The sequence below is a fragment of the Rhinolophus ferrumequinum genome, chromosome 13 (genome assembly GCF_004115265.2).
Source record: "Rhinolophus ferrumequinum isolate MPI-CBG mRhiFer1 chromosome 13, mRhiFer1_v1.p, whole genome shotgun sequence".
Classification (NCBI taxonomy): Eukaryota; Metazoa; Chordata; class Mammalia; order Chiroptera; family Rhinolophidae; genus Rhinolophus; species Rhinolophus ferrumequinum.
The window spans coordinates 60,805,407-60,822,665 of NC_046296.1; the positions used below are offsets into that span (position 1 = coordinate 60,805,407).

Genomic DNA, 17,259 nt, shown 5'->3' on the forward strand with positions numbered 1-17,259 from the left:
AGCATTTTAAGGCTCTCGTTGAGTAGAGGGAAAGGATGCTCGTTCTGTTGTCTCTGGCTACACCTGAATGTGGAGAGATTGTCTTGTAAAGTCTGAGTTTGTCAAAATAACAGCTCAGAATTATAACTAGCAGGTTATTTGATCTTTCTATCTCCGGTGTGAAGAAACCTTAATTTTGTTCTCTTGTTCTTTTTATTTTTATTATTGTGAACTTGAGAGTAGTTATCTTGAGCTGACAGTTCTGAGGAAAAGTTATTGAAGTTTGTGTTGTGTTGATACAGCCAGTAAATGGGTTGGATGTTTTGCTTTGTGGTGTGTGTGTGTGTGTGTGTGTGTGTGTGTGTGTGTGTGAAAGAGAGGACATTGCCTGGAATTATCCTATTTTTTTGTGCGCAGCATCATAAACAACATGAAGGAAAACTTTTTGTTTGATAAAGAGTAATCCCTGGCTGGATACTGATAAAATACTGTTTTTGAAGTTGTCTTTTTGAGATTGATAGTATGACCTTTTTTCAACTTTAGTTTTTGAATTTTTAAAGGAAGGGAGTTACCTGGCATGTTACAAAGGACACTGGTTACCATGAGTCAGGAAAAATGAGTCCCATTTTTGACTCTTACAGAAGAAATGAGCTGTCATTAAACATAATGCGATAAACTTAAGTGTGCTATTCTGGAAAGCTTTCCAAAGTATATTGTTACTGATACAAGCAGGGTGCAAAATATTATTTATAAGAGACTCCTATTTATATATATTTTTAAAAAGACATTCCTTGATCCTTAATGCCTAATTTTAACATAAGGTGCCTAATTTTCCACAAGGATCAGACCTGGGTGGTTTCTTCTGCGTAGTGGAAATGGGACTTGGGGAAAAGGTAGGGAGAGATGGAGGAAGAGTTGCTTTTTTTAATTAAAAATTTTCTTAGTGTTTGAATGTTTCTCCATGAGCTAATCTCACTTTTCTGAATATTTAATAGGAACATTAAATAAATGTACAAAACTACAGGTGTGTGATCCCTTTTATATGACATTGCATGCTTTGAGCTTTAGTTCCTTTATCTGAAACAATCAATCAGGATTACTTCAATAATTATTGCCTGGGTTTTTCCTGTTTCTTGTAGGCTGCATCATAAACAACATGAAAGAAAATCTTCCCTTTGAAAAGGAATGGCCTGTGGCATGGCCAGATACTGATAAAATATTGTTTTTCAAGTTCAGTCCTGTTGAAATTGATATTATGACCTTTTTTCACTTCAGTTTTATGAAGCTACTAAGGAAGAGAGTTACTTTTTGCTCATGAAGCTGTTGTGAGGATCAAATAAAGACATTACTTTAGTAAATATTTTGAGGAAAGATACTTTGATTTTGTGAAGAGTTCAAAGAGCCTTGCTCCCTTAAAGAACAGAGTCTGGTGAGGAAGGAAAACCATTCAAACACATGGACTTTAAAAAGAACTCTACATTTCATCTCTTCCCCTAGGGCTAAGCGTAAACAAATATTATCTCATGGCCTTAAATTCTAAGCACCTATTTTTCTCGTGTATTTAGTGGAGATAATAACGGCTGCTTGCTTATCTGCACTGCTTTTTCCAAGAAGGAAATGATCAAAGAAATAGCAAAGATTTTAACATTAAGACTGGCATACAGTGGGAGGAGAATAGTGGTTTTTAAGGAAGAAATGAAACATGATCACAAGGTGCCCCTTGAAGGCTGTAACCATGTCTGATTAGTTAATCTTTATAACCCCAGTACATAGTATGATATCTGGAAAATAGTAAGTGCTTATTAAATGTCTGCTAAATAAATCAGTGAGTGTTTTGATGGGTGTTCTTATCTAGCTAAAGGTTTAGGGAAACACAATAAAACTCATAGCTCAGCAGCATAGTAGTTAGCATTTCTTGTCTTGCAAGTATTTGGAGGAAAAACGTGGGTGGGACAGTGTCATGGACTTAATGTTTGGGTCCTCCCCAGCTCATAGGTTGATGTTCTCATCCTCCATGTGATAGTATTTGGAGATGGGGTCTTTGGAGGAAATCATGAGAGGGGTCCTCATAATGGGATAGTGTCCTTAGAAGAAGAGATACCAGGAGATTGTTCCATCTCCCCACCAAGTGAACAGAGGGAGAAGGCAGCCATCTGCAAGTCAGGAAAAAAGCGTTCACCTGGAACAAAATTGGCTGGCACCTTGACCTTTGATTTCCAGCATCCAGAAATGTGAGAAATAAATTTTTGTTTAAGCCACGCTCATATATGGAATTTTGACTGACTACTATGGCTGACTACCAGGCTGACTACTATGGATGGATAGGGAGAACGTTAATTTAATATTGAAGTGCCAGCAAAATACTCTGCATATATCATTTTATTTATTCCTCACATCTAATGCAGCATATTTATTTATTCTACTTATTCTACTTCACCTAAAAGGAAACTGAGGCAAGGAGAGAGATGGAATAATTGGCTGGACACTGGCAGAGCCGGGATTTCAACTGAAATCTGTCTGACTTAAAAATCCAATTCTTTCCAATATTCCATACTACTGGGGACAGTTAAAATAATTGTTTCCACCTAAGTCTAGATGCTTCACTTATATTGTATTTTTGACCTTAGGGTTAGGTTAGATCCCCATGACATGAAAAACCGCAGTGTTCACAGGACTGTTGTCACTGTATTTGCATTATTTAAACCAAAGGCATTGCCTTTGGGATCTTGAACTATGGTTTCAAATCCACATGAGATTTGTTTTGGAGGGTAAAGTGAGAGGAAGGGATCTAACTTTATTTTTCTAAATGGTTATCGGAGCCCAACAGAACTTACTGATTATTCTGTTTCCCTCTAATTTGAAATACCATCTTTATCACAGGGCTTATTCTTATACATATTTGAGGGATGATACTTTGCTCATCTGATCTCTCATATATTCGAATGTCAGAGCCTATCTTTAAATTTATGACTAAAAATAAATTTTAATAATACATAATTACCCCCAATTGTTATGATTTTTAAAGTCTTTTATTCTTATGCAGTTATACTTTAAAATTGTTTCTAAATTAAAAAAAAAACAACAAACACATACATTTTAATAAAATTCCATACATGGTAGATCCATTTGTACATAATCGACCTCTGTAAAATAGCGTCATCTTATCTAGGAAAATAGCATTTATTCTACATTTCTTTTTTTATCCTACATAAAGTTGTGTGGTTTTCTTTATATAGGTTGTATAAATTTCTTATTGAGTTCATCTACAGTATTTTTTAGTTTCTGTTTTTGTTATCTTTTCTCTTTGATTATTGTAAATATAGGAAAATACTGATTTCTGAACATTTATAATTCACCATGTAATTACATTCTTTAAAATTTTATAGTCGTTTAGTCTTTCAATGGGTAGTCACATTGCACTTTATAAGGTACCTGGCTCTGGTTTTCCGTATTCTTTTATTTAACCTGAATGATCAGAAAACAGTCTTAGCAGAGGTCAGACAGGTGAAATTACAGGAACAACTTGTCCCAAGCATCTAAGAGGCAACAAATTTAATAAGTGAATCGTCTCTCAATGTTTACCGTTTAAGTTTACATAAACATTACAAATGTTTACTTTTCTCCTACTGTGCTCATCCTGCCATATCCAAGCCAGGCTCCTGTTCTTTATCCTTGGCAAATATACCTAATCGACTAGCCCCTTTTCGTATGAGCTTCAACAGCATCTACAGATATAGCAGAAACTTTCTGTGACAAGGGACCATAGGCTCCTCTTGCCCGTGTCTTAGATCACTCACCCACCCAGTTCATCCATACCCATGGTAGGCTGGAGCTGGGCAGCCCAAGGGCCTCTATCAGAACTTGGGGGATTGGCTGGCAGGTTCTACCACCAGTCCGCTTTCCCAACCCTCCCTGTGTAACAGACTCAGAGTGGGAGGCCAGATTTTCATGACATTCTTTCTCTAGGGATCTCCTCCCAGATTTGCTAGCATCCTTTAGCTCAGTTGATGGGGAGTCTTGCTAAAAATGGATATTCCTATTTCAATTAGATCGGATTTAAATTAAATTGTTCCGTACCAAAAACAATTCTAACAGGAAGGGGTGGTAGCAGTAGAGAATTCTCTGTAAGTGGCTAAGACAGTACATATTGGCCTCTTCCCCAGGAGGGGGCTTCTCCCCATGCCTGGCTTCTCAGCAACCCTTCCCCCTTGTTTCTGCTTGTTAAGGAGAAAGCATGGGTAACAAATAGTTCTTTGCTAATAATAAGGATGTTACTGCAGAGCCTACCTTCTATTTGCAGAGACTGTTTTAATAATTACCATTTATTTGTGTCTACTGTGTGCCTGAAAGTTTCTTAATTATCTTACTTAATCATAATAATAAAAATAATTGACTACCCATGTATAAGACATTGTTCTAAGTTTCACATAAAATTTTTTCACTTGAACTTTTTAACATTGGGACCAGGTAATCAGTATTTTCCTTCCTTTACAAATTAGGAAATCAAATTCAAGAAAGTTAAACACGTTGATTGAGGACACTTATCTAGTAAGTGGCAGAACTAGAACTTGAATCCTGTTCTTCACAATTCCGTGTCCAACATTTATTCCATTGTATTGGACCTGCAGTTGCAGGGAACAAAGATTTTTAGGCCCTACAGAGAAAAGGTGGGTTTCTAGTGGAATGTTGGTGGAAGGGTCCTGGGACTGGGAGGCTATTCAGCGTCCAGGACAGTTCTGGGGCCCATGTGATCTCTCTTCTGTGGGGTCTTAGCTTCTTGCAAAGGATTGTTCCACTCTCAACTTGCTCCTATCTGGCCAATGCTCTCTGGAGTTGCTAGCCTATACGTAGTTGTTTGCTACTCTGATTGGTCAGTATCTATTCCTTCACTTGGCAAGTACTCTAGTGATAGGCCCTCATGGTTTGCCAGCTGGCCATAGGAGTCCAGCCTCTGGGTCAGGTGTTGGTGCTTCTTCAGTGAGTCACCAGCTGTGCATAAGACCTGGCCTAACACTACTTCTCTGCCAAGGTCTGTGGATTGGGCAGTTGTATCCAGAGGGGACATTGGCCATAATAAACACTGGTCTGGTCAGGGCAGCTGCACTGTCTTGTATAAGTCACCAAAGGAGGAAGAGTATCAGTACATTAGCCATGCTTAAAACAGGAATTTTCTCTGAACGCATTGCTATCCCAATAGAAAACAGGTTTATGTCAAGTATCAGATAGAAACATGAATGGTATAGTTCTCCTCAGATCAAACTTGGATTTGTAACCTCTACATCTGCACTAAATTCCCATGAAGTCTGCTGTGAATCATAGAAGAGAGATTCTTTGGGAACTGTATGGCATCATAAGTTCTAAAACTAAGCCCCACGTCAGTTTGCATCAAAATCAGATAAATCCCAATCAGATTTTGTGGAAACCGAAGGTAAACCAATGCAGAAGCCTAAGTGGTCAAATCGAAACACGGATTGCATTTGGTCCCATGTAGCCTTCCTGGAGCGATGGCAGAGCTCCCTGTTGTGGGACCTGCTTGGAGGTCTGCAGGGGCAGCAACAGCCCAGATCAGAAGCTTGGGGGAGGGAGTCTGAGGCTGGGGTCTGAACTCGAGGTCACATTGGTATGGGTCTCCTTGACGTCTTTCCTGTCAGGTTCCTGAAGACACCAGGGAGTAACACTCTTAGCAAAACTGTACATTTTACCAAGGCAATTGATGGATTTGCAGTTGATCTAAAAGAAAGGCACCATTTCTGAAATGTGTGCCAATGGACACAGAACAAATTTTTAACCTTGAAACCATGCCTTTTTCCTCTTGGATTCAGTCAAAGAAAAAAAATCTTCTTGTTGTTCTACCCCCGCCCCCCATCTCCGCCAATGGGCCTGCGTATCCCCCACCCCCATAATGCTCTAGCTTCTCTGGCACCAGAAATATTCTTTTGAAATCATAGAATTAACTACTTATTAATTCTAGATGATTATAATATAAAAATTATATAAATCAGAGAAACAGTTAAGAATTAAAGTAACCTAAGTAAAATTTAGTGTTTTTGTTCTGTTTTGACTTTTACTAAATTGCAACGTTAGTGCTTTCAAGGACACGCAGACCTTTTGGCCCTTTGGCTATGTCACTTTGGGTCTTGAAAGCAACTTTATCATCAACAGCTCCTAACCCAAAGATAGGAGACTTTAAATTCCCTTCTATGTACTTCTAAATAACTCTAAGTGGCCTTCCCCCCCACACCCCCAACTGTAATACTTAGCCTTTGTTCCTTTTTCATGTGGTCAGCTCACACTCAGCTTGAATAGGGCGAGATTTCATTTTTTGTAAACATTTTTTTTTATTAGTTTCAGGTGCACAAAACAATGCACTAGTTAGACATTTATCATTTACACCCCTCCCACAGTAACAATCCCCCTCCGGATAGGGAGAGATTTCAGATGCTCATGTATGCTGTCTGCATCCCCTGTGTTGGTCTTTCTCCAGTTGGGTGATTTGAATTCCCCCTGATTCCTCTCTTGCCTCCTATGGCAAGAGACAAATGGTTTTGCAATCCTGGCTGCACATTAGAATCTCCTGGGGGTGCTTAAAAATGCTGATATCCAGTCCTTTTTGAAAAGGTTTGGATTTAATTATATGGGGTGGGGTTAAGGGATCAATAACTCCAAAGAAGCAGACAATGTTTTTCCAGATATCTGTCATTTACCAGGGATTTCCATTCCAAGGCTTGCTCATTTGTATCCTATTTTACCAAGTGGACAACTCTTACAAAGCACGAGAGATGAATTTATCTGAGTTAAAGAAACAACACTGTGATTAATCATGCTCTTTCATGCTGCCAACTTTCTCTCCTCCATAACACAGTGATAGACCTGCTGGAGGGGAGAACATTAGAAGTTTGGCCCCCAGTTTTCCTCTGCGCAAAGAGAACCTTTATGCATCTGATGGGAGAATTAGGGCCATGGGAAGAGGGACATAGGCACGTATTTGGGACTCAGTGAAATATTGGTTGATGCTTTCCTCCTGCGCACTTAAACTCTATGTACCGGAAAATATCGAATGGCAACTTTATTTTGATTTTCTGGTTTATTAAAACAGTGACAATTAAAGAGAGAACATTACTCTAATTAAGTAATTGAATAAAATGGCAAACAGATGCACTCTGGCTGCTGTGGACAGCAGTCCTCGTTTACAATGGTGAGCACGACAAAGCCATCTGGACCTTTTTTGTATTCTTTCATCCAAATCGGTTTTTGTTTTTGAGATGTCACTCCAAGAATTTCCATACCATAAAGTCTACTGTTCCAACAGGACAAGGATTGGATGGAGAATAGTGTTCACAGTCTGATTGATGAAGTCAGCTTCTTAGACATCTCCTACCTGTTGGGAAGGACCAAAGGGCCTTGCTTCACCCTTTTATCTATTACTAGGTCATTACCTGGTTAGCATGCTGATTTGATATTATGCTGTAATAATTTTCTATGTATCATTCAAAAAGGTTCTTGTCAAAACCTAAACTTCCCATAGGCCTGATTGCCCAAAAGCAGAAATGGGACAGATATTAACATAAGGAACTAACCAGCATGACTTCTTTCACTTTGAGAACTGCTCTGATGTTGAGCATAGTACCGTCTGCTACAATAATAGAATTGACTTGTTTTTTGAAGGGGAAAGTACAGTATCTAATCATTTGGCCCTAAACTCTTAGGAATTGTGGGGAGCAGAATGCATATAGTGCCTAATCACTGGTCTGATGTTTGTGGCTTGTTTGTTTTTTCTAAGCATGGAATAAATCAGAAGGAATTTTTAAATCTTCTGCCCCAAGGTAAACCATGTCCATCAAATGCTTCTTTTTCTTCTACCAAGTTTTTTTTTTTTTTTTTTTAATGAAACATACTCTTCTTTCCTTTAGTATTTCTTTTGCACAATTGCCTATATTGCACAATGAATGCTGATTTATGTACAATTGACCCTTGAGCAACCTGGGTTTGAACTGTATGGGTCCACTTACTTACATGTGGGTGTTTTTTTTCAATACAGTAAACATATTTTCTCTTCCTTATGATTTTTTTAATAACATGTTATTTTCTTACTTTATTATAAGAATGCAGTATTTAATACATATAATATACCAAATATGCATTAATCATCTGTTTATATTGTTGGTAAGGCTTCTGTTCAACAGTTAGGTTATTAGTAGCTAAGTTTTTGGGGAGTCGAAAGTTACAAGCTGATTTTCTACTGTTCTGAGGGTGGGCTCCCTTAAAGCTCCACATTGTTCAAGGGTCAACTGTACTATACTATTCAAAGAAGAGCTACGGCCTGTTCTAATTCTGCAGTATGTCAGGGACGCTGACACCGAGAACAGGACATCTCAGACTAGACCAACCAGAGCTACACTAAATTGTGTTAGGCCTCAAAATTTGAAATCATGGCTCTCTACATCAATGTTTACTCCAGATCTATCTCTAAGTGCTGGAATTTGCTGGAACCCAAGTGAACTCTGTGTGTGTGTGTGTGTGTTTGTGTGTGTGTGTGCGTGTGTGTGTGTGTGTGTGTGTGTGGAGGATGGTGGCGGGAAGGCTATTTCACATACTATTTCTCCAAATCTTCAAGCAAGTGGAATTATTTTAAATACCCAGAAGAAATAACCCTAATAAACAATTTTTACTCTAGAAAGTGGAAAATGATTTTGGAAACTCCCTCCTAGATGCATTTAATAAAAAGTAAGAAAGTCTGTTGTCAATCTAAGGACTAGGCAGTCATAAGGAGAGACCGAATTGAAATGAAGGTAGGAATGTAAAGGGAACTGCAGAAATAAAAGAATTAAAAAAATCAAAATGTAATATTGGAATAAAAATCTGCAATGGAATGAAAAAAGATGTAAAATGTTAAAAATGAAATAAATCAAAGATAAATTTGAAATACTCTCTTCAAATGCAGAGAAAGGACGAAAAAAAGAACTCAATAAGAAGATAATGTACAGGTTAGCAAAGATGTAACCCTAGAAAAACAGTTGTTCCTAAAGACAAAAATATAAATGGAACAATAGATTAGAGACGATAATAAAAAAATGTATTAGACATATAATTTTTGGGGCTGAAAAGGTTACTTGTTGGCAAATCAGAAAGGCTCACTGTATTCTAGGTAAAATTTAAAATAATGATTAATTTCTACGTCTGTGACCTTGGGCAAGCTTCTTGAGTTCTCTGTGCCTCAGTTTCCTGATTAATAAACTAGGACTAATACTGGTTCAGTCTTGAAGGGTTGTTACAGGTTTTAAATAAATGTTTGTGAGCATTTAAAATCATGACTGAAGCATAGAAAGCAGTGAATGTCTTAAATAAAATAAATAAAAAGACATGCATGTTTTTATAGACACACTTCGTTGAGTCAGTAACTTGACATCAAGTGCTTCTCAGTACCTGGGCTATTCTACCTCGTACCTTCATCGTGGTGATGGGCTCCTGTTCCTCTGTGACTCCATCTTGCATCACCCTCTGTTTTGTTCTCTGTTTAGTTTTTATGTTCCTCCAGTCTTGGTTTAGCTTTTTGCCCACCTCTAATTCCTTCCATGGCTATAGAGTAATGTATCACAGGTCCCACTATTGCGAGGCAGCCATCTGCCTCAAGTCCTCCTTTGTGTTTCCTGTTGATTAGACTCCTCCTAGCACCATCTGTAAGTCTCCGTCCCACCTCTGAGCCGTCACTTCTGCCTGTACCCTGTCACATGGCCCAGCTCACTCCTGTGGCCTGGTCTGGATCCTGGTGTAATCCCATCTTCCTGTGAGAGCCCAGCTTATACTGATGAGAATCCTGCATATAACTTCTCGTCTACCCGTTATCCATAGAAGGGTATTAGTATCCAATACCCTTTGATCCTGAAGCAGTCTTGCTGAGGGGAGTCACCTAATAAGCTTTCCATGTCGTGACTTTGCTTTTGTGTAACACCTGAGCTCAAGTACTAACTAGGAAACACTGCACATTGCCAGAAATACTCTGGATTCAAGGCAGACCTTTACATAAATGGCTACATGGTCCATACATTTGCTTAACCTAAATTGATTTCTTCCTGTGTAAGGGATCAATATAAGTCAGAGGCCAAAACCAACAATCAAATGTTATACAAAAAAATTGACTTACACAACATTGCATTGTTTTCAGTTCTTTAATTAGCTGGCTTTAAAGTCCAAAGAAAATCATAAACAACATAGAGACTATAAGACATACTATTACATTCACTTATGCTTAACCTTAAGGCAGGTGATTCTGCTGCTTTTTTCTTTCTTTCTATAAAATGTACAGGAGTTCAGGAATAGCTTTGGGTAAGAAAAAGTTTAGAGGAATCATGAGAAATACTACTGGATAAATCATGGTTTACCCTTTGCGGAGTTGAGTAATGATATAACTGTGGAAAGCTTCCGCCTAGAGTAAGTTTTTTTGTTTTTGTGTTTCTTTGTTTTTTTTTTTTTGTTTGGTTATTGTTTTTTAACTAAAATGTATTGGGGTGACCATGGTTAGTAAAATTACATAGGTTTCAAGTGTACAATTCTGTAATACGTCATCTATACATCACATTGTGTGTTTACCTCCCAGAATCAGTTCTTTTTCCATCCCCATATATTTGACCCCCTTTACCCTCATCTGCTACCTCACTACCCCCTTACCCTCTGGTAACCCCCCTTACCCTCTGGTAACTAAACATTGTCTGGTAACTAAACAATATGAGTCTTTGTTTCTTTATTTGTCTTGTTCCTTTGTTGCTTTCAGTTTTATATCCCACATATCAGTGAAATCATATGGTTCTCACAACCCAGAATAAGTTGATGGAAATGTGTTTTAGACTTACAGAGTTTGGGATATGTGGGTCTTTATTCCATATGTATTTTGAACAATAGAGATGTATAATTATAAGCTTGGTGATATTTGAACCTTAATAAAATAAAACACAGAATAATTGTGCATCAGTGCAGTTCCTGATGTTGTAGAAGGAACATGTGCTTTGAAGTCAGAAGGTCTGGGTTTACAGCTCAGATTTGCCATTTCCCTGCTATATGACCTCGGGAAAATGGCTTAACTGGGCTTTGCCAGTGGTTCTTCAATTATAAAATGGGCACATCTCATAGGTCTTTGGGAAGATTCACTGCAAACATGTACCTATATGGCAAATGTGTGCCTGGACTTGGTGGATACTCAAGAAATGCTGGCCTCTTTCTTTGGGGAGTAAGAATGCAAAGGTGGAGGTTAAGATAGTCACTCCTCATGAAAATCTCATTTTCTGAAGCTACAACACTAACGTACTGCCCCACTGTCAGCCATGGCATTTAAATGAGAAGTTAGTAAAAATCAAGGCATGTGTTTTGTGAACATTTAGGATATTCAAGCTCCCAAAGTAGCCTTGAAAAATTCTGAGACCAGCTTCCATCTCTGAAGGATTCTGTCCTCTTCCAGCAAGGTTTCCCTAAGTGCCCCAGTACCAGGGAAACTTTTCTTTATTCAGAAACTGTAGCTCTTGGGCACAATTTGTGTCACCTTGGAAAACTCTTGCACTGTCTTTAAAGTATATGTGGATGACTCAGCCATGGAACTCACCAGAAAGCTCATGGCTGTCTCGGGTCTCATGCAATAATGACTATAGCACCAAGTGGGAGAAGATCTGAGGAAGACGGAAGAGAGTTTCCAGGCTATGTGAGATCCTCGGGAGATAAATTTGCTTCCCTTTGGAATATTTCCCAGGATTATATATCTTAGATGAATAGCCACATACTAAACCTCTGAATGTTTCTTCTTCCAACAAAGTATTTTTTTAAACATCAAATGACTTTCCCATTATAGGAAAAGATGACATTCTCATTTGTACATGTTTTGTATACCCACAATTGTAACAAAACCTACACGTCATTATTACGGTGATGAATCAGCTTTGCATTCCACCTGCTCCTTAGTGGGTGAGGGGCTTTAACTATTTCTTTTTTTTAAACATACCAAACAGGTTGTGTTTTTTTTTTTTTTTTTTGTCACCATGAAAGTCTGAATTTTAAACATTTTTTTGGACTGGGGGCTCATATCTATCAGCTTATTGAACTTTAGCACCTGTCTCATCCCCAGTAGCTTGTCTAGAACTGCCACCTTCACCACGAAGCTCCATGAGTTTTCCCAGTTCAAACTTGGGCTTTTTCAGCGTTTTGACTTTTCTAATAAAGACATGATGGAGCGGATAAACAGATTGGCAAGCCATTTCTATGTCCTTTCCAACGCTATCTGGAATCAGTTTATTGACCACGTCTTTCAAGTCATTTGTTTGTACCTCTTGGGTCATGATTTCCATCATCTTCTTCCAGATTTGGTAGACCTGTTGATGCTGAACATAAGAGGTCGTCCAAATCTGATTGTTGCATTTTTTCAGTAGAACCAACACAGAATAGACGAAGCAAATAATCATCGGTAGTCTTGACATCAACATGAGCTTCTATCATGGTCTGCCATTTTTTGACCACGGAGCACATTTTGTCACGGATAAGATCCAGGCCATGGAAATTAGGCAGGGAGTTTTTGCCCTGAGCACCCTCAGTAATTAAGTTGAATTTTCTAAATACAGCTTCATCATTCTGCAGATCAGCTGGGCTCACTTCAAAAACGTGACTCTTGATACCATCAGCTGCGATTTTGGTTCCTTGAGTTCTCGTGACTAGTGTTTTCCCAATATTTCTTACATCGAACATAGCAGGTTCTTTCACATCACAGCAATCTTTCTTAGAAAATGGGTCAACCACATTTTCCTTGGCTCCCTTCTTGCTGCTTTTTGTAAGGTGCTTATTTTTACCGACTGCCATGGTCTGCTCAGAGAGCCAAAAGACTAGCTATTCTTTTTAAACAAATGAGTGAAATAATGTAAGAGACATTATAATAGAAGGTGTAAAAGCACTCAATACGATGCTTGGCGCGTAGTGAGCACACAACACCTTCCTGGAGAAAATGTTCACCAGCCGGCCTGGGGTTGAGGTGTGTGGTTGGAGGGTTGAGATGGGAGGAGATTCAAAGGGGTGTGGATGCTATGCTGTATGTTAGACCTTGGACGTAGTTCCTTGTGGTCACAGGAAAGTGTGCACGAGGACAGATAAGGCAGCATGAAAGATGAGACTAGAAAAACAGATAGTGATCGAGGTGAAGATTATACTGAATGCCACGCTGGAGAGTTTGGCCTTTGTCAAGAAGGTGCTAGGGAACCATGGAATGATATTACTTACGGCACTGCTGTAGCCACTCCTGACCCCCACAAAGGTCTCTACAGTGTGGGCTTCCTCTCTCTATGCCTGGCCGTCTGTGAAAGAATTAGTTCTTAGGCTAAATTATCCCAACTATTCTCACCTTTTCGTATCTTGTGTATTTGAGTTCACCTCCCCAGATTTACAGAAAACTTTATGGTAAATTAGAATATAAAACTTGCTTGTATTTTAAAAAGTGAAACCATGAGTTCTTAAGGAAATCTTGTGAGAGGGGCAATGGGCTATCCCCCAGAATCTGAAAGAGCATCTGAGTATATTAATTCTGTTTCACTGTTGGGTGCCTCATTGCAAGAGTTAGCGAAGCAGCTGCCATAAGCCACAGAAAACCACTCAAAATTCTTGGCTGGGGGAGTAGCATGATCTACAACACAGGAGACCTTTTAGCTCTGGAGAAATATCCATCCTCTCAGGAATAAAAGTGTGACAGAACAAGTCTAGACAATGGTTAATTTCATGCCAAGATGGTACAGAAATAAATGCTGTCAGAGCTCCAAAGAGGGAGAAGTCTCGGTGGCCTAGAAAGACTAGAGAGACTTGCTTGCAGGATTAAGACATGAGCTGGATTTGAAAAGACAGAAGCATTTAGGAGGGCAACGAGGAGGGAGAAGAGAACAAATGGAGAATATTTGGTGCCATGTGCATACAAATGTGTGTTTGTGTGCACGTGTGTGTGTGTGTGTGTGTGTGCACGGTGCGTGTGTTGGGAGAAATTCAGTAAGCAGACTGGAACCAACTTGACTCCAGAAGCAGTCTGAGAAGGAGCACTCTTTTTCATTATATTGAAATGTGTTTAAAGGGTGGATCAAAAGAAAAAGAAAAGGGAGTTAGAGACATTAAGTTTCTGAGAGGAGAGAGAGAAGGAAAGGAAGACAGAGACAGAGAGATAGAGACAGACACAGAGAGGCAGAAACTAAAGAGGGAACAAGAAGAAAATGGAGAACTGTGGTTGAAGGAAATAGTGTTTTTCCTTTTTAGTTCTTTCTGTGTTGGCGTCAGCTGCAGTGACAGCTCTTCTCTGAAAAGGGATGAGAAATGAAGTTTCATATTGAGAGGCAGGTAGAAGCATTTGGGGTAAACAAGAGTATCCAGCAAAGCCACATAAAATGGAAGATTTTCAGCCAGACCTATGAACTAGTTCAGTGGAGTATGAAATGTGCTTTGAGGGAAAGATAAAAATGAAGTATTAAACTTTCCATCAGTGTTTGAGGTATCTTCACTTGGGCTTTATTTTCAAAGTTCACAGAGAATTCAGTGCTCTCAAATTATCATCCTACTCAGGCTTCTCATGTGTGCATTATATTTTGACAAAGTATTAGAAACTCCAGTGACAAGTTTAATGGAAAGAAAGGGGGCAGTCATACCTTTCTGCAGGTTCAGCGCAGGGGCTCTAGAAATGGTAGGTACGGAGGTCAAAGGTAGACTGTCTTTCCACAAGGGGAGGCCACCTTCTGCCAGTCCCACAAAGCTGAGTGCAGCCGGCATCTATTCTAGAATGTACTTCCAGACCCCATCAAGTGAAGCAAAGGGCAGTTTTTCCTGTGACATTCTGCATAGCCTTTCTAACACTGATGAAGTTCTCTGTTTGTGTGACTGTTTTGTCCACCGGGCTGTGAGTTCTTTGAGTCAAGGGTAGTTTTTACTCATCCTTGGAGACCTAGCACTGAGGACACTCTATAAATATATGTGGAAAGAAATTTCCTCAGAGGGAGCTCAGGGAGTTAAAACTGGATTACTACACAAGGCTTGGATTTTCTATTCTTTCCCTAAGTGGTCCCCTGGAAGTAATCCTGTGTCTGCCCACAGGCTGCTAGCTCTGTTACCACCTCTAACTTCCGAATCAACTTTGAAGGAGAGCTTGGAATAATACCTAGCTGCTGGCTTGTGCAGGCTACTTCCCAGGACGTCCATTCTGGCTTTGTGACGTGGCAGCCCATTTATCTCTCTCTGGCTCAGTTTCCTGTTCATAAAGCGAGCAGCATAACACTGTTCCAAAAAGGGTTTACCATGGGGGTTAAGTTGGAGAATGTATGTGACCATACCTGGAATTAGAAAGGGATCCATACACGTTTCTTTCTATTGTGCTCCATCATATTATCCTCACCACTGAGAGTCTAGAACCTTCCTGGAGTTTCCCAACGAGGGAAAACATGGATACCATTGCACTTTCAGGCAGCTGATCTTCCAAGTCAGTTTCTTCTTAGGTCAACAACCGAAACCAAATCTGTGTGTTCCTTCCATCTGAAGTTAACGCCTGGATTTTATGAGAGAAAGTGTTCTAGTTATCTATTGCTACATAACAAACTCTCCTATATTTAGTGGCTTCTTTGGCTCATGATTCTGTGGGTGTCAGAAATTCAGAAAAACTTCATCTGCTAGTTTGTCTCTTATCTATGCATTAGTTGGGATGGCTGGTGCTGGAGGATCCACTTCCAAGATGGCTTCTTCCCTCATACCCCTGGCACCTTGTTCTGTGGCATCTCTCTTCATCTTTAATCTTCAGGTTGCCTCATTTGGCTTGAGTTTGTCACAGTAGTTTTCAGGGTAATCACACTGCTTACATGAAGGCTGACTTTGTCTAACACGAGCGTTTCATGAGTGGTGCTTCCTAAAGATGCACGCAGAAGTTTCAGGCTTTATGTGAACTGGCTTCAGAAGTCACACAGTATCATTTCTGGTACATTCCATTGGTGAAACAGGGCCAGTTCAAATTCGCTGTGTGAGGGACTACAAACGGAAGTGAATACCAGGCGGTGTGGTTTATTGGGGGGTCATCTTGAAGACCAGTTATCCTGGCAACTGATTTTAGTTTTTTTCTTTTTTTATTTCTATTTTTAATCTCCTGACCTATTGAAATTTGCCAGTTAGGTTCTCAGTGCTCACTGTCCCTGGTAAATACAGTTAGATTCTCAGGGCTCACTGTCCCTGGCAGAAAGAGCAGGTGGGGATCTTTGGCACGATAGGTGTGGAGAATGTGGATGGTGAACTACCTCCCAATGTGTGTTGGAGATGTCATCTCACTCGGTTTTAAGTGGGGTGAGTGTTCACGAACACACTCCCCATGGTCACAATGTGCACAGTGAGCTCCCATAAACCCAGGCCCTGCACTATGGAAAAGAATGATGGACTAGATGAGGTGCATGGTATTTTTCTTAGTCCTCTTAAAAAGCTGGCAACAAATTGGGGATTGAAATGGTAATTAATTTACATGAATCAAGGAAAACCAGAGGGCAGGTAGTGGGATTAATAGCATAGAATAGGAGGCAAATGGGAAGAATTATACATTAAAGTGGTAATGAGACATGACCATACATTGCAATTGGCTCGAGGCAGAGAGAAGTAATTCTGCACTTTACCGCAGCACTTCTGATTATTCACTCTTGGTGCGAAGAAATATTTGTCAGCTCTCAACTTGCAAATGGAGATAAGTCTTACATGTTTAGTCGTGTCAGGTTATCATCTGGTCTAGACTAATGGAATTTCTAACAGAGCAGTCTGAGGCCTGACTTTCCACAAAGCTTTTCCTGACTACTTCATCTCTCATCAATCCACATTCTTATATTATTTTGACCATCCAGTTTGGTACCCTACATTGTTTTATATAATTAACTTTGATTAATTCACTAGTTACCTCAGTGACTACCTGACTACCTCAGGTCAAGTATATATCCTTCACTACTCTTTCCCCATTCTCTTGCCCTCGCTCAACACACACACACACACACACACACACACACACACACACACACACACACTCACTCCCTCACTCTTACAAATACACACTCTCTTCTATCCCAAACAGGCCTAAATCCTTAGGAAGCATTTAATAAACAGTGGGATTAAAAAAAAAAATTGAGTTCCCTTATATTCAAATGTTTACTTCACAAACAACCACTACGATTTCATGTGCAACACCAATCTAACTTTGGTGCTGTCACCAGGAATATCTTGCTCTGTTTGCTACCAACTCTGTTGGTGGTTGTAGCTTCTCTTAGATTA

General features: G+C 39.5%; 1 protein-coding gene across 1 annotated transcript; it reads right to left on the minus strand.

The window, feature by feature from the left end:
• Positions 1-12,053: 12,053 nt before the first annotated feature.
• On the minus strand, positions 12,054-12,810 carry LOC117033294 (40S ribosomal protein S3a-like). Its single transcript, XM_033125370.1, has 2 exons — positions 12,574-12,810; positions 12,054-12,329 (listed from the first exon to the last, which is right to left on the minus strand). Exons 1-2 carry the CDS (start codon positions 12,808-12,810, stop codon positions 12,054-12,056), a joined length of 513 nt encoding a protein of 170 aa, XP_032981261.1.
• Positions 12,811-17,259: the final 4,449 nt, after the last annotated feature.